This window comes from Camelus dromedarius, chromosome 16 (assembly GCF_036321535.1).
Source record: "Camelus dromedarius isolate mCamDro1 chromosome 16, mCamDro1.pat, whole genome shotgun sequence".
Classification (NCBI taxonomy): domain Eukaryota; kingdom Metazoa; phylum Chordata; class Mammalia; order Artiodactyla; family Camelidae; genus Camelus; species Camelus dromedarius.
The window spans coordinates 45,821,612-45,842,491 of NC_087451.1; the positions used below are offsets into that span (position 1 = coordinate 45,821,612).

The 20,880-nt window shown below is 37.0% G+C and overlaps 1 protein-coding gene across 2 annotated transcripts in view; it reads left to right on the top strand.

The window, feature by feature from the left end:
* CRK (CRK proto-oncogene, adaptor protein) overlaps window positions 1-10,015 on the top strand; it is a 28,425-nt gene extending 18,410 nt beyond the window's left edge. For both annotated transcript variants that reach the window (XM_031468504.2, XM_031468503.2), the window contains exon 3: window positions 571-10,015. In XM_031468504.2, coding sequence (XP_031324364.1) covers window positions 571-578 — 8 coding nt within the window. In that variant the 3' untranslated portion in view covers window positions 579-10,015. The remainder of the gene's footprint in view (window positions 1-570) is intronic.
* The last annotated feature ends 10,865 nt before the right edge of the window (window positions 10,016-20,880 follow it).

Genomic DNA, 20,880 nt, shown 5'->3' on the forward strand with positions numbered 1-20,880 from the left:
GGAGCTGATGGAATTTGGAGTTTTGGCTTACACCTGTACTAGTGGGAAAAGCCTTGCCATGGTAGGAAGGTAATGGGAACACTTCATTTCCTGGGACCAAATGAAGTATGCTTCCTATGATTGCCTTCTGCTCTACAAACACTAGCAAGCCAGGATATATGTACAAGAGTGAGCAGGGGATTGTGCTGCTGTATGCTAGTGAGGGGAGGGGGCTTCTTCCCCTAGGCCAGGCGGGAAGCTAAGGGTAGTGGAATACTAGATCAAGACCAGGAATACTAGATAACATTGCTCCTCCAGAGACACTTGAGATTTCCAAAAGGTATCATTTTCTAGGATCCTTTCTGTTTTCTGCACTCCTTTCTGCAATGCTAAAATCACTCCTTCCTCCTGCCTGCATTAACCACAAGTAATCAGTCTGGTGGCTGGGGCTTGGGAAGCAGCAAATAGCCATTTCTGTAATATCAGCCCTAGAGCAATCACGTGGGCAGGGTATGGCTAACCAGAGAATGGAGTTTTTTATCTTGCATTCATGACTGGAAATAAAGTGCTGTCCTTATTCTCCTCCTGCAGGTCGGTGAGCTGGTAAAGGTTACGAAGATTAATGTGAGTGGTCAGTGGGAAGGGGAGTGTAATGGCAAACGAGGTCACTTCCCATTCACACATGTCCGTCTGCTGGATCAACAGAATCCCGATGAGGACTTCAGCTGAGTATAGCTCAACAAACAGTTTTGCTGACAGATGGGAACAATCTTTTTTTTTTTTCTTTTTTCAATTGCCATCTATACAATTTTCTTACAGATGTCAAAGCAGTCTAGTTTATATAAGCATTCTGTTGCCTGTGATCTTTTTTAGACTGAACTACTCCATCCCAAGTCTCATTTACCGTATTCAGGGTACGAAACTGGAGGGCTTGTGTGTTAACTTCTGAATTGGCAATTTTAGGTGGTAGCAGCCTTGCCTGAGTATATCTGAAGGGATAGTATCTTGCCTTCTTTGTCTCAGGCAGTACAAATCAACCTGTGGAAAACTGATGGACAGGAGGGGAGTGTTGCACACTGCTTACCCTGATTCATTCAGTGGTTTTGTGTTCATTCCAAAACCATGCTATCAAATGGCAATAGACTGTTCCCTCCCACCCCCATGAAGTAATCATGCACCGTGTGAATAGTACCCAGTGGGACTGCTTTTTCATTTATAGACCATGACCATTGTATGACTCATTCTGACAGTTCAAATCCTGAGAATTCTGAGGACACTACTAGAGGCATTTGTCTTCCTTCCCAGTCAATGCTTCATACTTTTTCTTGGGATTTTTTTTTTTTCAAGCCTTGTCATTCTTTTCCCCAAAAACCTGAAAATATGTTAATTCTCAAGATAAGTGTTTATTTTCATTCCAGATGATAAGCAGGATGTGCAGAGCACTTTATTCAGTGCATAGCTTTACGCCAGTATTGGATTCACTGCGTGGACAGCCAAACTCCCAGCTCTCTGCCTTCCCTCAAGGGGTCATAGTAGGTTCACATTGCTACTGCAGCTAAATAGACTCCTGGCTAATGGGATCCAGCCAGGCCATTCCTCCTGAGTGCCTGAGTGCCAGTATCCTATTAGGGGACTCTGTGGAATTCTTAGCTTCTACTTGGATTGGAAGGACCAATCACTTAGAATATTCCATAGAAGGTTGGGGGCCAAATTCTGCCCTTTGCTTCATGTACAACTTGTATAAAAGTCAAGTTAAAATTACCTGAGTTTTGGGATAAGGTTAGCTGTTTGAAAAATGAACCAATCATGAATTACTTATATATTATTCATTTCATATGGCCAGAATAGTGCTCGAAGTACATCACATTATAAACTGCCTTCATTTTGGACTCTTTATGTTCAAGTTTAGTTTACAAACCTATTTAAGTATGGAATGATTCATATGGATCAGGTGCTCCAAAGAATAGACTTCTGAGACCAAAAATGACCTAGGCTATTTAGACTACAATATGAAACTTTCAAAATTAGTTCCTAGTCTAGAGGCACTTGCTGGTCTCTGGTGTGATATGACCAATAGAAACACCTTGTTTTTTGCTTTGGGCCTCATTTTAGAAAAGTAATGTGTCTTTCTAATTATTTTGCATAGGTTAAGATTAATTTGCATTCTTTGAACATACGCCAAATCATGGTATCCCAGTGACTAGCACAATGTCTGGCACAGTCAGAGTACAGGTGTTTTAGTGAGTGAATGAGGGGTATGCAGAAGTTCATTATATGGCACAGGGAAGCCAGCTGGCACAGGATTACATACATTACCACAAGCAAACTAATGAGTTGACGCTAATTTAATATATTTTTACCTCACACTAAAGTAATGCTTGATAAAGACATTAATACTCGACTTTTAAAATGTTAGCAAAGTGCTATGCATACAGTGGGTGCTCGATAATGTTGAATGGACAGATTTGTAATACTAGACTTAATTCCATCTGACTAGTCTGTTAAATTTTCAGTTAGGACATAGATACTGTAAAATCCAAATACACATTAAATCTCGTTTTCCTGAAAGTATGACATCTAAAATATTTGTAGAAAAGCTTTGTCACAACTGATTTGAATGTTTGTATTTTCTTTTGCCTTTGACTTTGATATTGGCTTGTAATGTCTCTTTTCATCATGTGTAATATTGGTGGAACATGCAGCTCTACCCAAATCATAAGAATTTTTCAATGATCTGTTGTCTAAAGCCGTTACAGGAACTGTTGGGTTGGATTTGGCTGAGTGTGGCAGTTGTTGGACCTTAAGAAATCAGAGGACTTCTTATAAATATCTTCCAAAAGCAGATGCTAGAATTCTATTCAAGTGCATATGTACATTGTCACAGAGCAAAGTAAACTGAAATTGGCTGCTATATTTTATATAATAATTTCTGCAAAAGCCCATTTTTTTGGATACTAATATTTGACATGGTTAATTCTTATTAATTTGTTGGAATTGTTTATTGTTAATAATGCAAATAGATAATTTTTAATTATCCTTAAGTAACATTTCACTATTAATGGTTTGAAATGGGTGATAAGCAAACCAATTTGAAATAAAATATGAACATGTGCCATTGTATTATAACACTATACACTTTCTTGACAGTTAAATTTAAGAAAAAAAATGGTTTTTTTGTAGCATGTATTGTATATGTTTATAGTATATGTAGTAAATAAAAATATGGCCAAATGTTTGGCTTGGTGATCTTTTGAAGAAAGTAATCTTTGAATATTTTTCACAAAAGAGCTAAATGTTTTACGCCTAGGGAATAAGAGTTGTGTGTACTCAACAGCTTGTAGTCAGTCAGATTATCAGATAAAGAAGCAGTGATACACACTCTGTGGGTACTCATTAAAGATGGGATTAATCATTGATGATATTTTGAAGGGTCTCCAGAAGTCATAAAATATTAATTTGAGGGGACTATAAGAAGAGTGATTGTATGATGATTGGGAAGCTGGAATGATGTGAACAGAGAATGTCATACTCGCCCAGAAATGGTTATATATAGATGTAAAGAAAATATGAATGAGGGGGGAAGGCATATAGCTTAAGTGGTAGAGTACATGCTTAGCATGCACAAGGTCCTAGGTTCAATCCCCAGTACTCCCTCTAAAAACATAAATAAATAAACCTAATTACCTCCCCCCCAAATAAATAAATAAAGTTAAAAAAAAATATGAATGAATATGGTAGGGGGCTTTGTAAAGCAAATAAGGAATGTGGATGTTATAGGTTTTTACAATGTTAGTACAGATACTCAGTGTAATTCCTCCTTTTTTTTTTTTTTTATAAGTAGCACTTTTTTAGGATAGATAATTTAGGAAATTTTAAAAAGGTTAAACATTATGTTCTTCCCATCTTTTCTTAAAGCATATGTATGTTTAGATACAGCCACACAGTGTGTGAATATATACACCTAAAATGTTGACATTATACTCCATAGTCTTATGTCCTGTGGGTGATGAAGTTTTAAAACGAAAAGGACAAGTTTTGCTAGTCATTTATACAGTATTCTGCCTTGGACCCAAAACAAAACATTTAGTTACTGCTGTAGACATAGCAGAATATCAACCCAGAGTTAAATAAGGGAAACTACTGCAAAGGGAGCCAGCTTCGGCATACACACACTTAACAGCCAGGTGATTAAAGTATGTTTCCACTTTTTATCAGTAAGAGATAAACTCCCAAAATCTTGAGATAATTTGAGTGTTGGGTTGCTTTACATAGCCTGGAGTGCTCACACCAGCTCTTACATTTTATGCCCTGATCTTCAGATTAAGTTCTGTTCCTTTTAAAGATATGAAGAAAGAAGTGGCTCCATCCATAGCTTAAAATATGAAAATAGCCCTCCAAAGTTTGGAAGGAGGAGGCTAAGAATTTGGAACTCTGCTGCCACGCATAACGTGAAGAAAAAGAAACGGGGAGGTAAAGTTGGCGGCAGGGAACAAGAAGAGCTAGCCATTAAGAAGTGAGGTTTGAAAGGAGCAGGGGTTTAAGGATTCTCTAGGGATACAGGTTGAAAGCAAGCTTAACTTGGCTTCTCCTTAACTCCAGTTTATTCTTGGTTCCAGCTTAAATGTCACTTTCTCAGAGATACTTTCTCTAAACCCCTAAATGCAGTTTATAATCATCATATTCACCTTCACAAATTGTAATTAGCAGATTGTAATTATCTATTTCTGTGATGATTTCGTTCCACTTGCTCTGTTAAGACTATAGATCAGTTCCATCAGGGCAGGAGCCACATCTCATTTGTTCATCATTCTGTCTCCAGAGCCTGGTTCATAGCAGGCAATACATTTTTTTGTTTGAATGTTTTCCTTAGCAGGGTTTGAGTCTGGGGAATAGGAACCCAACTGGTTACCTCTCAGCTGTTCCCAGCATCTCCGATCTTGTGTATGCTCAAAGACTGTAGGTTCATTTTAATATTGGTCAGAGTAAAACCCATTTCCAGAGGTCTTTCTGTTGTGGAAACGTGACATGCTTGACAAAGCCCGGTCTCAAGGGTTTGGATGCTTTCCTGTACTTTGCCTTTTCCATAGAAGGGGAGGTAACAGTCACTTAGAGGGGAGCTATATCCATACAATGAAGTTTATCCACTGGTTGTATCTAAATTTCTAGTTTTAGCAATATTTTCAAAAAAGCTGAATTCCATTAACAAAAATGTCAAGATTATGTCCAAATTATTTTGTTCTAAAATACCAGTTGTAATGGAAGTAGCTTAATATATCCTAAACAATATTCAAAGTAATTTTTCCTTATCTGTTATTATTTAGGTTTTTCAATAACAGACCTCAGAGGCAGCAACTCAAGGAAGCACCTCAAAGGGGAAGGGTCTTCATGAATTCTCTCTTTGCATTTATGGTAAAGGATATGACCCCATTCTGATGTCAAAATAGTTTGAAAGTAAAGAGGAAATCGACCTGAGTCTGGGGCCCTAATCCTTTTCTGAGCCTTGTGATACAACGAGAAAAAAGGAGACAGCCAGATCCCATCCCCAAAAAAGAGTAACAAGAGGAAGTGTCTTATTTAAATTCTTTGGCCACATCTTTTCTCCCACTAGAATCAAGCTCTTTATCTACTTTCACTTTTTCTTTTGAAAAAGAAATTGTCCCAGTTTCTTATTTCCCTTCTTAGGCATGCCTGTGGGATTAGGTTTATGGCTGAACCACCAGGTAGTTGCTTCTTGTTCCTTAGCAAGCTTAGCCTTATGATAAAGGGCAGTCTTTTTTTGTTGTCATGGCAATAGATTTACATAAGCAAGAACTGGGAGAAAACACTTGTTTGGAAGAATTTGTGGTAAATTTCATTGTAATGAAAAGATAAAGTACCAACTTGGTGGGCTAGCAGCTAGAATTTGAAGCAACAGAATGGACTTTTCCTATTCCTTTTAGTGAGATCTATTTGATAGGTACCACATTTGGCTATCTAAAAAATGTAATGATCCTTAGTTCTGTCCTTAATCACATTTTCAGTAGCAATTAGGATATAGTATATATGTGGGTGCCTGTTCTTCTAAAGCAGAGATTGTCCAGAATCTTGATCCCTAGGGGATCCACAGATAAACTCAAGGAGTGTGACAGAGATTGCTTACTCAAATCCATGTTCATTTCTTCCTGCACACACAAGGTTTCCCAGACTCCCTTTCATTACATATGACCATGTATCTGAGTTCAGCCAATGGACTGTGTGCAGAAGTGCCTGCACCACTTTCAGGCCTGGCTTATAGAAACATCCCACAGGTGCTGCTCCATGCTTTTCCTTTCCATCAGGCTGGAATGATGATGACACCCAGGGCAGAGCCTTCATCCACCTGAACCCAAAGTGACTACATGGAGAAGGGCCTCTTCGGCTTGGTGACCAGCTTAACTAGTAAGAAATATAAACTTGTTCAGCCATATGTGTTTTTTGCTTGTGGAAAGGTAATTAGGTTTATGTATTTATTTAATTAATGGAGGTACTGGGGGATTGAATCCAGGACCTCGTGCATGCTAAGCAGGCACTCCAGCACTGAGCTATACTCTCCCCCCTCAACTGTACGTTTTTAAGGTCTAATAGTAGTTAGCCTACTCTAATACAAGGGATTTGATTTGGATATGTGAGAGGTTGACCACCTGGCAGGTTATTATGACTATATGATGCCAAAGTTTTGTAGAAGTCAATAAGATTCTTCAGGCACTTCAGATAACCAACAAATAATTTTCAGTGTATGTCCTGTGTAATACCTGAAATTGAAATTTAACTGGGCATCCTGTATTTTTATTTGCTAAATCTGGCAACTCTCTATCCCTGGTTTCCCTTTTAGAGAAACACTGCTGCAGGGCTGCTGCTCTTTCCTCCAGGGGAACTGAATTCTGCAGCAAAAACAGTCCATACCAGGACAGCTAGCGCCAACCAGCTCATTCCATAGCTCACATGCTTCTCATCTTTGCTAATTGCCCCCAAGTGTCAGTCCCCTTAGTCACCTATCATTTTGTTACTGGCCTACTTAAGCTGTACTGGGTCTTCTTTGACCACACATCACCCATTTTTGGACTTTACTCCATCTTTGAAACTTTTGCCATCTTGTTACACTCCCTACCCTCTTACTATCACCAACCAAATTGCTTCTCATTTAGTGAAGACTTTTGACACTTGGTTCACAGTATTTCTTCTTGCCAAGTCTGCTGTCATCAGGGGTTACCCATTCATCACCTTGGCTTCTCATTTTTTTGACCACCTCAAATCCATTGTCTTATACTGGTACATCCCCAACATCTTAAACATCTTACTCTTTGACCACTGCCTTCTAGCCTTCCAGTTCTCTCACTGTTTTCCCAAAGCCCTTGTTCTTCCATTTCAGAGCTCCTTCTAGTCCCTAAATTCCTCAACTATCAGCCATCTACTATCCTTTTTTTCTCCAAGTTAGATAATGAATAAATACATAATATATTATCAGGTCTTAGATAGACCCAACTGCCTCTGATCAGCTCCATTTGGATGTCCCGAAGGCACCTCAAACTCAATAGATTCTAAACTGAATTCATCATCCCTTCCCCCATCTGCCCCTTATCTACACTCCCTGTCTCAGATTCTATCACCATTTGGCCAAGCCTAAAATCTGGGGACCATCCTTCATTCCTTCCTCTCATTCATCATCCCATTTCTAGTCATGTACCAAGTCCTAACTCCTGAACATCAGAAATCTGTCCACTTATCTCCATCCCCACTGCTTTTGCCTTAGTTCATAGTGCCAACGTCTCTCAACTGGATGACCTCAACAGCCACCTAGCTGCTCTCTCAGGTCTAGTTTTAGCCTCTCCAATCCCTCTGTCATGTTGCAGCCCTAGTGAGCTTTCTGTGACTCATATTTGATTGTATTCTCCTTCAGCAGGTATCTAAACTCCTTGCAAAGGGAAACAGCTCCTTGTGTTCCAATTCCTGCTCCTCCCTCCAGCCTCACCTCTCCTTACTTTCCCTGCTGTACTCTGGGCTGTAGCCATATGGAATTTCTTGTCCTTTCTTTACCTGACCCTACCTGATCACCCCTCCAGGGTTTTGAACAGTCTGTACCTCTATCTGACTCACCTTCTCCCTCACCTTCTTATCTAACACTCTAATTTGGGTTAGGTATCTGTTCCATGTCCTCTCCTGGCAATAAGTGCTTCTATTTGTCACACTGAACTGAAATTGCCTGTGCATGTGTTGGTCACAAGACTAAGACTGCTTGTTGTATTTCCAGCACCTAGCCCTGCTTGACACACAGCAGATACCCAGGGTGTGTATTTTGAACGAAAGAATGAAAAACAGAATAGCTGGGCTAGAGGTCATCAAAAGCCAGGTGGGAGTGGTGGGTAGTAATAATCCTAGGGACTTAAGAAAGTTATAGTATCGGTTAGCTTTTGCTGTAAAATAAATCACATACTTAGTAGCTTAAAACAATCATTTATCTTATAATTCTACAGCTCAGCAATTTGCGTTGGATTCTGCTGGGTGGTTTTTCTGGTCTGGGCTGGTCTCACGTGTCTGAGGTCAGCTTCTGGTTGGCTGGGGATTGGCTGGTCTTGGATGTCCCTCAGATGACAGAGTTTTTCTCTGTTTCGTGTGATCTTTCATCCTCCAGCAGGGTAGCCTGGACTGGTTCTCGGCTATTGACAGGGTTCCTGGACAAGGCCTCTTAAGGCCTGGCCTTAGAAATGACAGTGTCAATTCCACTGCATTCTGTTTTGCTCAAAGTGAGTCTCAAGGCCAGCTCAGATGCAAGGAGTGAAGAAATAGACTCTACCTCTTGATGGGAGATGCTGTAAAGTCATACCAAAGGGATGTGGATATAGGAAGAGTGAAGGATGGTGGCCATTTTTGCGATCTATACAACTACTCCATAATAAGCAAAAAAACTGACTAAAATGTGTGAAGAGGCACAGATTACTATGAAGCATCATGATGAGTCAATATCCAAATGTTCATAATTTTTCTTCATTTTATTTTGTAACTTGAACAATTTGCATGTGTAATCATGATTTTTAGTACCTGACAAAGTAGGTGTTTGGAACTGGGCCACAAGGACTGTTTAAGAAGAAAGGCACTTGGAAAAATATCACTGAGAATGAAGACTCTGACAGTAAGCTTCATAAGGGAAAGGGTTGTGTCCACTTTACTAACTTTTATCTATAGCATCTCACATGATTAGCACATGGAAGACACAGCAAATATCTGTCAAAGGAATGATGGTAAATCTCCATTTACTGTTGTAAAGGAGAGCTGAATGCCTTTTCTTACTAGCCGTGTTGCTGCATGTGGATGTGCAGGTTATGCCCTTTCCGAGTGAAGCTGAAATCCAACCTGCACTGTGCTATCCAAGAAGCAGCGTTGGTCCCCGGCTTTGCCTGCAGGGTGCATCATTTTAAATTCAAAGACACATTTTGCTTGCTAAGCACTGAGCCCCTAGGGCTGCATCTGTGTGGAAAGGGCACCTATTTTACAAGTCTCACAAAAGTTCCCTGTGGGTGAGCAGGGCCCTGATACTCAATACGGTAGCAGAAGACTGGTTACTGAGGCATATGAGATGGCACAAAATGCACAAAGCAAGAAAGTAAAGAAAGCGCAAAATACTGTTCTTATAAATGGATCAGGATAAATGAATGAGAGATTGAGAGAAACAGGAGCAAGAAGAAAACAAAAACTTAGCTTAATACATCTGAACTGAATTCAGAAACCAACTGAGAGTTAACAGACCAGAACAGTGAAGCACACAAAATATGATTTGTTTCTATAAAAGGCAAATCTATAGAGACAGAAAATAGATTAATGGTTGCCTGGGGCTGAGAGTAGGAATGGAGATTGACTGTAAATGGGTTCAGTTTCATTTTAATGTGATGGAAATGTTCTAAAATTAGATTGTGGCAATGATTTTACAACTCTGTAAATACACAAAAATTCATTGAATTGTATGCTTAAAATGGGTGGATTGTATGGTATGTAAGTTATATCTCAATAAAGCCACTTAAAAACATTGTCTTGTCAGTCTTAGCATCTCTAAAAGTGAATAAGACATTATATGTCTCTGATGTGATACAATAGGAAGCTCATAGCAAGCACCATTTCTAAGGCATTCAAATCCCCCAAAATTGAACCTGACTTTGATCCTGTAAACTAATAAGTTTACAAGAAGTATGAGAAATAGAGGAACAAGTTAAATAACACCATGAGGAACTGTGGAAACATCCAGGATGTGAGATATTCTACAAAACAAATGGCCCAGTTTCTTCTCAAATCAGTGACATGAAAAAGGACAGGAAAAGGAGATCTGTTATGGATAAAAAGAGACTTAAGAGACCTATCCATCAACTGATGCTCTGTGTGAACTTAGTTTGTATCCTGATTCAAGTAAACCCATTGGAAAAAGACACCAAACATGGGAAAGTAAACATGGATTGGATAATTAGATGATGTTAAGAAATGTTAATCTTAATTTTTATGACTGAGTATAGTCAGTTATAATTATCAATTCCTAGTGTACAGCATAATGTCCCAGTCATGCATATATATACACATATATTTGTTTTCATATTCTTTTTCATTAAAGGTTATTACACGATAGTGACTATAGTTCCCTGTGCTATACAGAAGAAATCTTTTATCTATTTTTATATATAATGGTTAACATTTGCAAATCTCAAACTCCCAAATTTATTCCTTCCCATACACCTTTCCCTCGGTAACCATAAGATTGTTTACTAAGTCTGTAAGTCTGTTTTGTAGATGAGTTCATTAGAATCCTCTTTTTTTTCTTTTAGAGTCCACATATGAGTGATATCAAATGGTATTTTTCTTTCTGTTTCTGGCTTACTTCACTTAGAATGACGATCTCCAGGTCCATCCATGTTGCTGCAAATGGCATTATTTTATTATTTTTTTTTTATCAATGAGTAGTATTCCATGGTTTAACTATACCACAACTTCTTAATCCAGTCATCTGTCGATGGACATTTAGGTTGCTTCCATGTCTTGGCTATTGTATATAGTGCTTCTATGAACATTGGAGTGCATGTATCTTTTTGAATTAGAGTTCCGTCCAGATATATGCACAGGAGTGGGATTGCTGGATCATATGGTAAGTCTATTTTTAGTTTTTTGAGTTATCTCCATGCTGGCTGCACCAAACTTTTTCCATCATGGCTGCACCAAACTATATTCCCACCAGCAGTGTAAGAAGGTTCTCTTTTCTCCACACCCTCTCCAGCATTTATCATTTATGGACTTTTTAGTGATGGCCATTCTGACTAGTGTGAGGTGATACTTCATTGTAGTTTTGATTTGCATAAGAAATGTTAATCTTGTTGGGTGTAACAATGATACTGTGGTTATATTAACAAAATCTGTTAGTGATACTGTGGGAGACAAAATAAGAGTCCCCCAAAGATGTCTACATCCTAATAACTGGAATTTAGGAGTATAATACCTTACATGGCAAAAGGGATTTTGCGGTTGTGATTAAGTTAAAGATCTTGATGTGGGGAAATTATCCTGGATTATCTTGGTGGGCCCAGTGTAATCACAAGTGTCTTTATAAGAGGGATGCAAGAAAAGTCAAAGTCAGAAAAAGGAGATGTGACAATGGAACCAGAGGTTGTAATGAGGTACTTTAAAGGTGGAGGAAGGGAATTCAGCAAGTGATTTTCAGGTGAGCCAAGGAATTCAGGCAGACTACAGAAGCTAGAAATGGCAAGGAAATGGATTCCCTCTTAGAGCCTCCAGAAGGAACACAGTCCTGCTGACACTTTGATTTTAGGACTTCTTATCCATCAGAACCATAAAATAATAAATTTGTGTTGTAAGCCACAAAGCTTGTGGTAATTTGCTATAGTAGTAATAGGAAAATATTACAAGTATCTTCATGAATATAGCCTTTGGGCTCAACTGAATTATTTTTAGCACAAATTACCAGGAGTAGGACTACTGGATCATGGCTATTACCACCATGATTATATTGCTTTCCAAAGGATGTTTACCGGTTGTCAACACTGCCAACAGAATAACCTGGAAAGCGTGGACCACCATTGAACTTTTAAACTATAATTTAGTATGCTTAAAAGTATGTCTCCCATAGCAATGTGAGTGTACTTAACACTACTGAACTGTATACTTAAAAATGGTTAAGATGATACATTTTATGTGTATTTTATTGTAATTAAATTTTTTTACTTTAAAAAATAATTTAAGTAAAAACTTTAAAAATGTATCTTAGTCACTTTATTTGTATATTTTTATTACCAGTGAGAATGAATCTATTTCTACTTATTTATGCTTTGAATTTCCTCATGTATGAATTATCAGATTATATTCTGTGCATATTTTATTTATTGGATTTACTGTTTATTCAAATAGTTGATTTTTACTCTCAATGCTGAAAGAGCATTCTTCTGCAGATCTGACAGATATTTGATTCAGTTTTATACTAGTATTTCCATAAGTTGGTTCTTGAACTTACCTCATTACATTTCAAAAATAATTGGTGAATGGCATAAAGTGTAGACCTAACTTTTTTTTGCGGGGGTGCGGTAGGTAATTAGGTTTATTTATTTATTTATTTTAATGGAGATACTGGGGATTGAACCCAAGAGCTTGTGCATGCTAGGCATGCACTTTCCCACTGAGCTATACCCTGCCCCCCCCTTCTTTTTAATTTCTTTGTGTCTTCAAGACACTTATTGGATAATCCTTTCTAGTCCTATGTCCTGGAATCTTGAGAGGTTTGGAAGCAAGGGGTTTTACAACCCAGTGTTCTGGAGAATAGCAGAATCTTGATCTGAATCAGCTACAAAAGTAGAAGGATGCAGATGTAGTGGACAGCTCATGTTCCCACACCTCTCTGGGCCCCGGAAAGGAGGATTGAAGAGAGATGCAGGACTGAGAGGAGGTGCCAGGGGAGCCACCCGTACTCTCATGTTTCGGCACAATAAGAATGTGGCTGTTTTCCTGAGGATCAAATGGACACAGTAAGTTGCTGGGCTGATGAAGCTTGCTTGTAACTCCTGCAAAGAACTCACACAGATGTCCCCAGGGTAGCCAGTTACTGGCTGCCTGATATACATACAACTAAGGAGAAGTTATTCTAGCAATGCAAATATGGTTCCATGTTAGGAAATCTATTAATATAGTTAACTATACTTACTAATTAAAGAAAAAAAACATAGTTCATAAAAGTGGAGCCTGAAAAAGCATCTGGTGACAGTCAACACTCGTTTTTAAAAAAATTTTTTAAATCTTATGTATTATTTTTCTAACGGAGTTATTGGGGATTGAACCAGGACCTCATGCATGCTGAACATACACTCTACCACTGAGCTGTGCACCCCTCAACATTCATTTTTAATAAAGTCTTGCCAAATTAGAAACAGAAGGATCTCTTTAGCTTGATTAAAAAAAAAAAAAACTATCAGAAACCAGTAGTAAAGACTACTCTTAATGGTAAAATAGTAGAGACAATCCCATTAAAATCAGGAATTCTGCAATAATGCTGGTTTTTATCTCTCTTATTCAGTATTTCTCTGAAGCGCCACATCTATACAATAAGAAATGAAAAGTAAAGAACAACACCTATTACAAAGGAAGAGGCAAAATTTTTAGTAGTTCACTCTAAAAAGCTGGGCCAATTAACTGAAAAGCTATTAGAACTAACAAGAAAGTTCAGTAAGGCAATTGGATGCAAGATAACTATTCAAAAATAATTAATTCTCATATGTACCAGCAGTAGCAATCAGAAATAAAAAGCAGAGGGGAGGACAAGTTATACGTCGGTGGTAGAGCACATGCTTAGCGTGCACAGGGTCCTGGGTTCAATCCCCAGTATCTCTTTTAAAAAAAATAGCAGAGGGAGATCCCATTTATAATCTCAATGGGCTCCTAAATACTTGGAAATAAAATTAAGTAGAAATAGTAAGACTTCTATAAATCTAAGTGTATGAATATAATTAAGATCATATAAAAGAGCCTTGAAAAAATGGGAGAAATGTATTTTTGAGTGGAAAGACTCGTTGAAAAGATTTCCAATTCTCCCCTAACTAATCTATAAATTAAAAGCCACTCCAATCAAAGTGAATCTTGAGTGAACTTTTCAAATTGATTCTCTGTAGTTCATCTAGAAGAATAACTGTACAAAATGAGTGAAATCTTGAAGAAAAACCTTATCCCACCAGATATGAAAATGTACTATTAATTTGTTTATTTGTAATAAATAATATCATATTGAAATAAGAATAGATAAATGGATCTAAATTGATTCTAGAATGAGGTATAAGAAAGTTTGGTATATTATAAAGATGGCATTTCAAATCAATTTTAGAAATAATGAAAAAAATTTTAACAGCATTAGGCCTATTGATTTTTTAAAAGGTCTCTACCTTTCCAACACACACAATTTCAAATATATAAAAAAATGTGAATTTTAAAAGCAAAACTATAATAGAACAAGAAGAAAGAATAGGCAGATATTTTTGTGTTGCGGAATGTCTGGAAGACTTTCAAAGCATGACACAAAATTGAGAGGCCCTAAAGGAAAAGACTGAAGCATCTGACAACAAAAATATTTGAAACTTCTCCAATTTAAAAGTTGGCATAAATTTAACACGCAAATGATAAAGGAGAAAATATTCGCATCATATACAGCAAACAGGTAGCATCCATAAAACAAAGGATTCCTATAAATAGGAAAGACAATTCAGTAGAAAAATGAATAGGGATATTAATAGACAAGTTTACAGAAAAACACAAGCAATAAAATCCTCAGCCTCATTAAAACCCCAAAAATGCAAATTAATGGGGCATAATTCTCACCTTACCAACCAAATTGTCAAAAATTAAAAATGTAATACCCTATGTTGGAGAGGATGTGGGAACCCGGCAGCCTAAAATAATATCGGATTATATGTAAATTGGTTTAATGCTTTTGAAAAGCAATTCCACAGTGATCATAAAAATTATAAAGTGTGCATACACAGGAGGCTTCTGCGGCTTGAGTAATGTTCTGTTTCTGGAATTGCATGCAGTTTACATGAGTCACTTTTCATTTGGTGAAAAGTCATTCAGCTGTGCACTTAATATTTGTGCACTTTTCTGTTTGTGTATTACAATTCAAGGTTAAATTTACCAAAAAAGGGTGCATACTCTTTGACTTAATTATTTCCCTGCTAGAAAATTATTTTCCCTTCTAGAAATACCCTTGTATGTGTAAAGATATAAAGGGGTTTGTTGTATTATTTGTAATAGCAAAACATTTGAAAGAGCTTAAATGTTTATCAATAGAGGATTGATTAAATGATATAACACCAATTCAAGACAATATACAGTTGTTAAAAAGAAAATAAGATAGCTTTATAGATACTTTTGGAAAGATAGTCATGATATATTAAGTGGAAAAAGCAATCTGCATAACAATATTGTAACTAAGTTATTTTTACTTTTTTAGTTCATCTTTTTCTTCTCTAAAAGTAGTAATAATCAAAGAACTTATGAAAGTAAAAAAGCTGAAAGTAAATCACGTATAATCCCTAAACAAAACTTATTTTAACATTCCTTTAATGTATTTTCCTGATCTTTTTCCTTAGTGTGATTGTATTTTTAACAATGCAATACTATTGAATATGTGATTTCTTGGCTTTTACACTTAATCATACATTGTGAGAACTTTTCATGTGACTGCATCTCTTCAAACACATTTAAATTGTTATACTACATTAAAATGTAAAGGTTATATATATATGTGTGTGGTAAAAAACAAATTCAAAAAAGTATAAAATACAAATAGCCTACTTTTACAAATAAAAAATGTAATAACTTTTCTTAATAAGCGCTAAACTGCAAGCTCCTGGAGGCAGTGACTAATCATTTTTTAACGTCTTATTTCCTTCTTGTGGTGCTTAGTACACTGCCATGTGTCAGCAGTACTCAAGACAGGTGAGAAGAGTTATTTCTATTAAAGCAAATTCTTCAATAAAGTTGGGAGATTCCTATTTAATGGTGTGACCTGTTGACTTGGTGACTGTTTTAAAGGCTTTTCAGCAGAGTGTGAAGTATCTATTAACACAGCCGCGTGAGAAGTGCACTACCTGACTGTGGGAGCCACCTCAGCACAGCACCATGATTTTTTTTAAATAACTGTTTATAATCCTAGATGCTATATCAAAAATGTTTCTGTTTGTATTTTTGTTGCCTTGTCAAGATTTCTGTGCCTTTTAGTTCTGTTTGTTTAGAGAACAGGCAGTACAGTCAGAGAATCAATCTAGGTTTAAGATTTCTGCCTTTTCAGCAGTTTCTTAGGAAGAGGCACCTTCAGATAGACTTCAGCCAGTCTTGGGAGACACTGTTCAGAAGAGAAGACCCGGTGGTTAAAAAGATGTTACCCATAATCTCTGCCTGTCCTGTGGTCAACCTGGCAGCAGAGCCGGCTTTGTAGGCTCGGGTGGGTTTTGCAAACATGTGGACCAATGCTATTGTTTGGGCACCCCTATTGGCCACTCATTTCTCTTAAATGATCACCCTCTACCTCTTCACTGCTATTCTTCTCAAGAGAACCCTACACTTACCACTTCCACTTTCTCACTTTCTTTATGCTTCAACCAAATACAGTCTGGCTTCCAAAACCCTTTTGAACTGCTCCTGAAGGTCACTGATGACCTAATTGCTATATCCAATGGCTTTTCCTCAGTGCTGATCTTAATGTCTCTGTAGAATTTAATTTGACCACCTCCTTATTTTTGAACTCTCCTTGCTTGTATTTTATGACACTAACTTCAAGCTTGAACCACAGAAACATTAATAAATTAACATTAGTAAATATAGCTAACATTCATTGAGTTTCAAGTTCCTTTCTTGCAATCTCCCACTTAATTCTCATTTGTATGAGGAAAATATCATTCCCATTTTATAGGTGAGAAACTGAGCCTTAAAGTAGTTGAGTAATTGGCTCTCACTGCACAGGTGATAAGGAGCTATTGAACCCAAGGAGTCTGAGAGCAGAGCCCATCACCTTAGCTGCTGTGATGTGTCTGGAAGGGATTTCTAGAGGTCAGTAAATTCAGCTGTTTCACTTCAACTCTACAAAAAACACCACTGAAATTTTGATAGAGATTGCATTGAATCTGTAGATCACTTTGTGTAGTAATGTTGTTATCCTAACAGTACTGAATCTCTGATCCAAGAACAGAGTGTCTTTCTGTTTACCTAGGTCTCTACTTTCTTTCAGCAATGTTTTGTAGTTTTTCAAGCATACTTTCACCTTCTTGGTTAGTTTATTTCCAAGTATTTTAATCTTTTTGATGCTGTTAGGAATAGAATTATTTTCCTTAACTTCCTTTTTATATTGTTTGTTTGCTACTGTATAAAATACAACTGACTTTGTGTATTAACTTTGTATCCTCCAACTTTGCTGAATTTATTAGTTCTAATAGTTTTTTTTTTTTTTTTTGTGGAACGTTTCAGGTTTTCTACATACAAGGCCATGTCTGTGAACAGAGATTACTTCTTCCTTTACAATTTGGATGCCTTCTATTTATTTTTATTGCCTAATTGTTCTGACTAGAATTTCTAGTATTATGCTGAATAGAAGTGTCAAAACAGGGCATCTTTATTGTGTTAATGATTTTAGGGGGAAAGCTTTTAGCCTTTCACCATTGAATATGATGTCAACTGAGTTTTTTATATGTGGCTTTTATTGTGTTGAGGAAGTTCCCTTCTATTCTTGGCTTACTATTTTTATCATGAAAGGGGGTTGGATTTTATCAAATTTTTTTTTTTTTTTGCATCAGTTGAGCGGATCATGTTCCCCCCATCCCTTCATTCTGTTAATACAGGCTATCAATTACATAGATTGATTTTCTTGAAACATCCTTGAACTCCTGGGTTAAATCCCACTTAATCATGGTGTATAATCTTTTTAATAATGCTGCTGAATTTCATTTGCTATTATTTTGTTGCAGATTTTTGCATCTACCTTTTTAAAGGGTATTGGCCTATAGATTTCTTTTCTTGTAGTGTCTTTGTCTTGACTTTGGTAATAGAGACCAAGTAATGCTAGTCTAACAGAATGAGTTAGGAATTGTTCTATTTTTTGGAAGAGTTTAAGAAGGATAGGTGTTAATTCTCTATTAAAGTGTTTTGTAGAATTAAAACAGAAACAGACTCACAGACAAAGAAAACAAATTTATGGGTACCAAAGGGGAAAGGGGAGGGAAGGGATAAATTAGGAGTATAGGATTAACAGATACACATGATACTTAAAATAGATAACAAGGATTTACTGTATAGCACAGGGAACTATATTCAACATCTTGTAATAATCTATAATGAAAGAGAATCCGAAGCTGTATACCTGAAACTAACACAATGTTGTAAATCAACTGCAGTTAAATTAAAAAAATAAAGTGTTCTGTAGAATTCACCAGTAAAGCCATCTTATCCTGGGATTTTATTAGATTTTTAAAAGTGTGGTAAAATGTGCAGAACATAACATTTACCAGTTTAACCATTTTTTTTGTGTACAGTTTAGTGGTCTAAGTACATACATTCCATTGTTGTACTGTTGGGAAGTTTTTGATTGCTGATTCGGTCTCCTTACTTATTATAAATCTATTCAGATTTTCTGTTTCTTCTTAAGTCAGTCTTGGTAGTTTCTGTGTATAGTTATCTATTTTTACATACAGCAATTTCTGATACCAAATGTGTGTGTTTCCACATCAAGCAGTTTTCCAATTATCTGTGGACACCAACTGGGTGTCCTACAATTTAATTCAATTCTGACATTACCAGGAGTTAACGCAAACCCATAAGACTGTAGCTAAGGACTCATTCCCACAAGACTGATTCCCACTGCAAATGCCAGTCCCAGGTTAGGCAGACTTCTGTCCCATGTGACTACAAATCAAGAGTTCCCATGACCTCTTCCTCAGGTTTGATTATTTGCTATAATGGCTCACAGAACTCAGAGAAACACTATCTACTCTTACCTGTTTATTATAAAGCATACAAATGAACAGCAAAATGAGGAAGCCCTTAATGCAAGGTCTAGAAGGGTCCCAAGCTCAGAAGCTTCTGTCCTGTGTGGTTTGGAGTGCACCACCCTCCTGCCATAGTGGATGTATTCACTAACCTGGAAGCTCTGAACCCCGTTGTTTAGTAGTTTTATGGAGGTTCCATTACCTAGGCATGATTAAGTTATTGGTCACTGGTGATTACCGTAATCTCCAGGTACTCTCCCATCCTTGGAGGTGAGTAGTGGGGTTGAAAAGTTCCAATCCTCTAATCACAGGGTTGGTTCCTCTTGAAGCTGACTAGGGGACCACCAAGACTCACCTCATTAGCGTAAACTCAGGTTGAAAGGGGCTTATTAAAAATAACAAAACCAGCTCCTCACCTCCATCACTGGAGAAGTTACAGGCACACCTTGTAGGTATTGCCGGTTCCAGACCAGCACAATAAAGTGAAGATTGCACTAAAACAAGTCATATGAATTTTTTGTTTTCCCAGTGCATATAAAAGTTTTGTTTACACTATACTATACTCTATTAAGTGTGCAATAGCCTTATGTCTTAAAAAAAATGAACATACCTTAATTAAAAAGTAAAGGTATTAGGGAGCACCCTTCTAGTTGCTAGATGGGATGCTGCTCAAGTTATGAATCATTTAATAAAACCAATTAGATCTTCAAATTCCCCCCCCCCCCCAAAAAAGCGCTGCTGGAAAGACTTGCTTGATGCAGTGTTGCCACAATCTTCAACTTGTGAAAAGCACAGTTATCTGCAAAGGTCAATAATGAGAAATGCAGTAAGATAAAGTCTGCCTGTAGGAGAGTTTCAGGAGCTCTGTGCCAGGAACCAAGGACAAAAACCAAGTCTATATTTCTTATTATATCATGATATCACAGTGTGTTTCTAGGAATTTGTCCATCTCATCTGTTACCCAATTTATAAGACTCTTACAATCCTTATTTCGGTAAGGTTGGTGGCAATGTTCCTGCTTTCATTTCTTTCTTTTCTTTTTTTTACCTGAAACTTTAATTCTGTCATTAACATTTTTTACATTGAAGTATAGTTGATTTACAATATTGTGTTTTAAAAAGTGCAAAAAATACAATATCTTGTTAGTTTCAGGTGTACAGCAAAGTGATTCAGTTATTTTTCAGATTATATTCCATCACAGGTTATCACAAAATACTAAATATAATTCCCTTTGCTATACAGTACCCATTTTCACTTCTGATTTTAGTAATTTGAGAATTCTTTTTTTTCTAGTCAATCTAACTACCGGTTTTTCAAATTTTTTTTCAAAGAATCAACTCGATTTATTGATTTTCTTTCTTTATTTTCTGTTTTCTACTTTCTTTATCTCCACTTTAATCTTTATTACCTATTTCCTTCTGTTAGCTTTGGGTTTAGTTTGTTCTTTTTGTAGTTCCTTAAAGTGTACAGTTAGGTTGTTAATTTGAGATCCTTTAAAAAAATTAGACTATTAATTTGAGACCCTTCAAAAAATTAGGTTATTAGTTTTTGAGATCCTTTAAAAAAATCTGTTTAACAAATATTTATTGAACATCAGAAGTGTGAGTGCCTAGATCTGATCCTTAAATCCTACATGCTATTCGAGGTATTTACTCCTCGGTCCCTCAGGTTTCCTAAGGATGAGACTGCTCAGTAATACTGTCTGCACTTGCTGTGCCATAGAGATCTACTCAGAGCCCGATGGGCACAGGGGCTGAGGGAGGAACACCGGTGCAGGACGTGTGGATCTCACATTTATTCTTTTCCAGGTTCCCATTTAACGCCAGTTGCTGAAATCTATAGCCAGACTGACTTTCCCTTTGATGCAAACTCCAGGTAAAGCTGG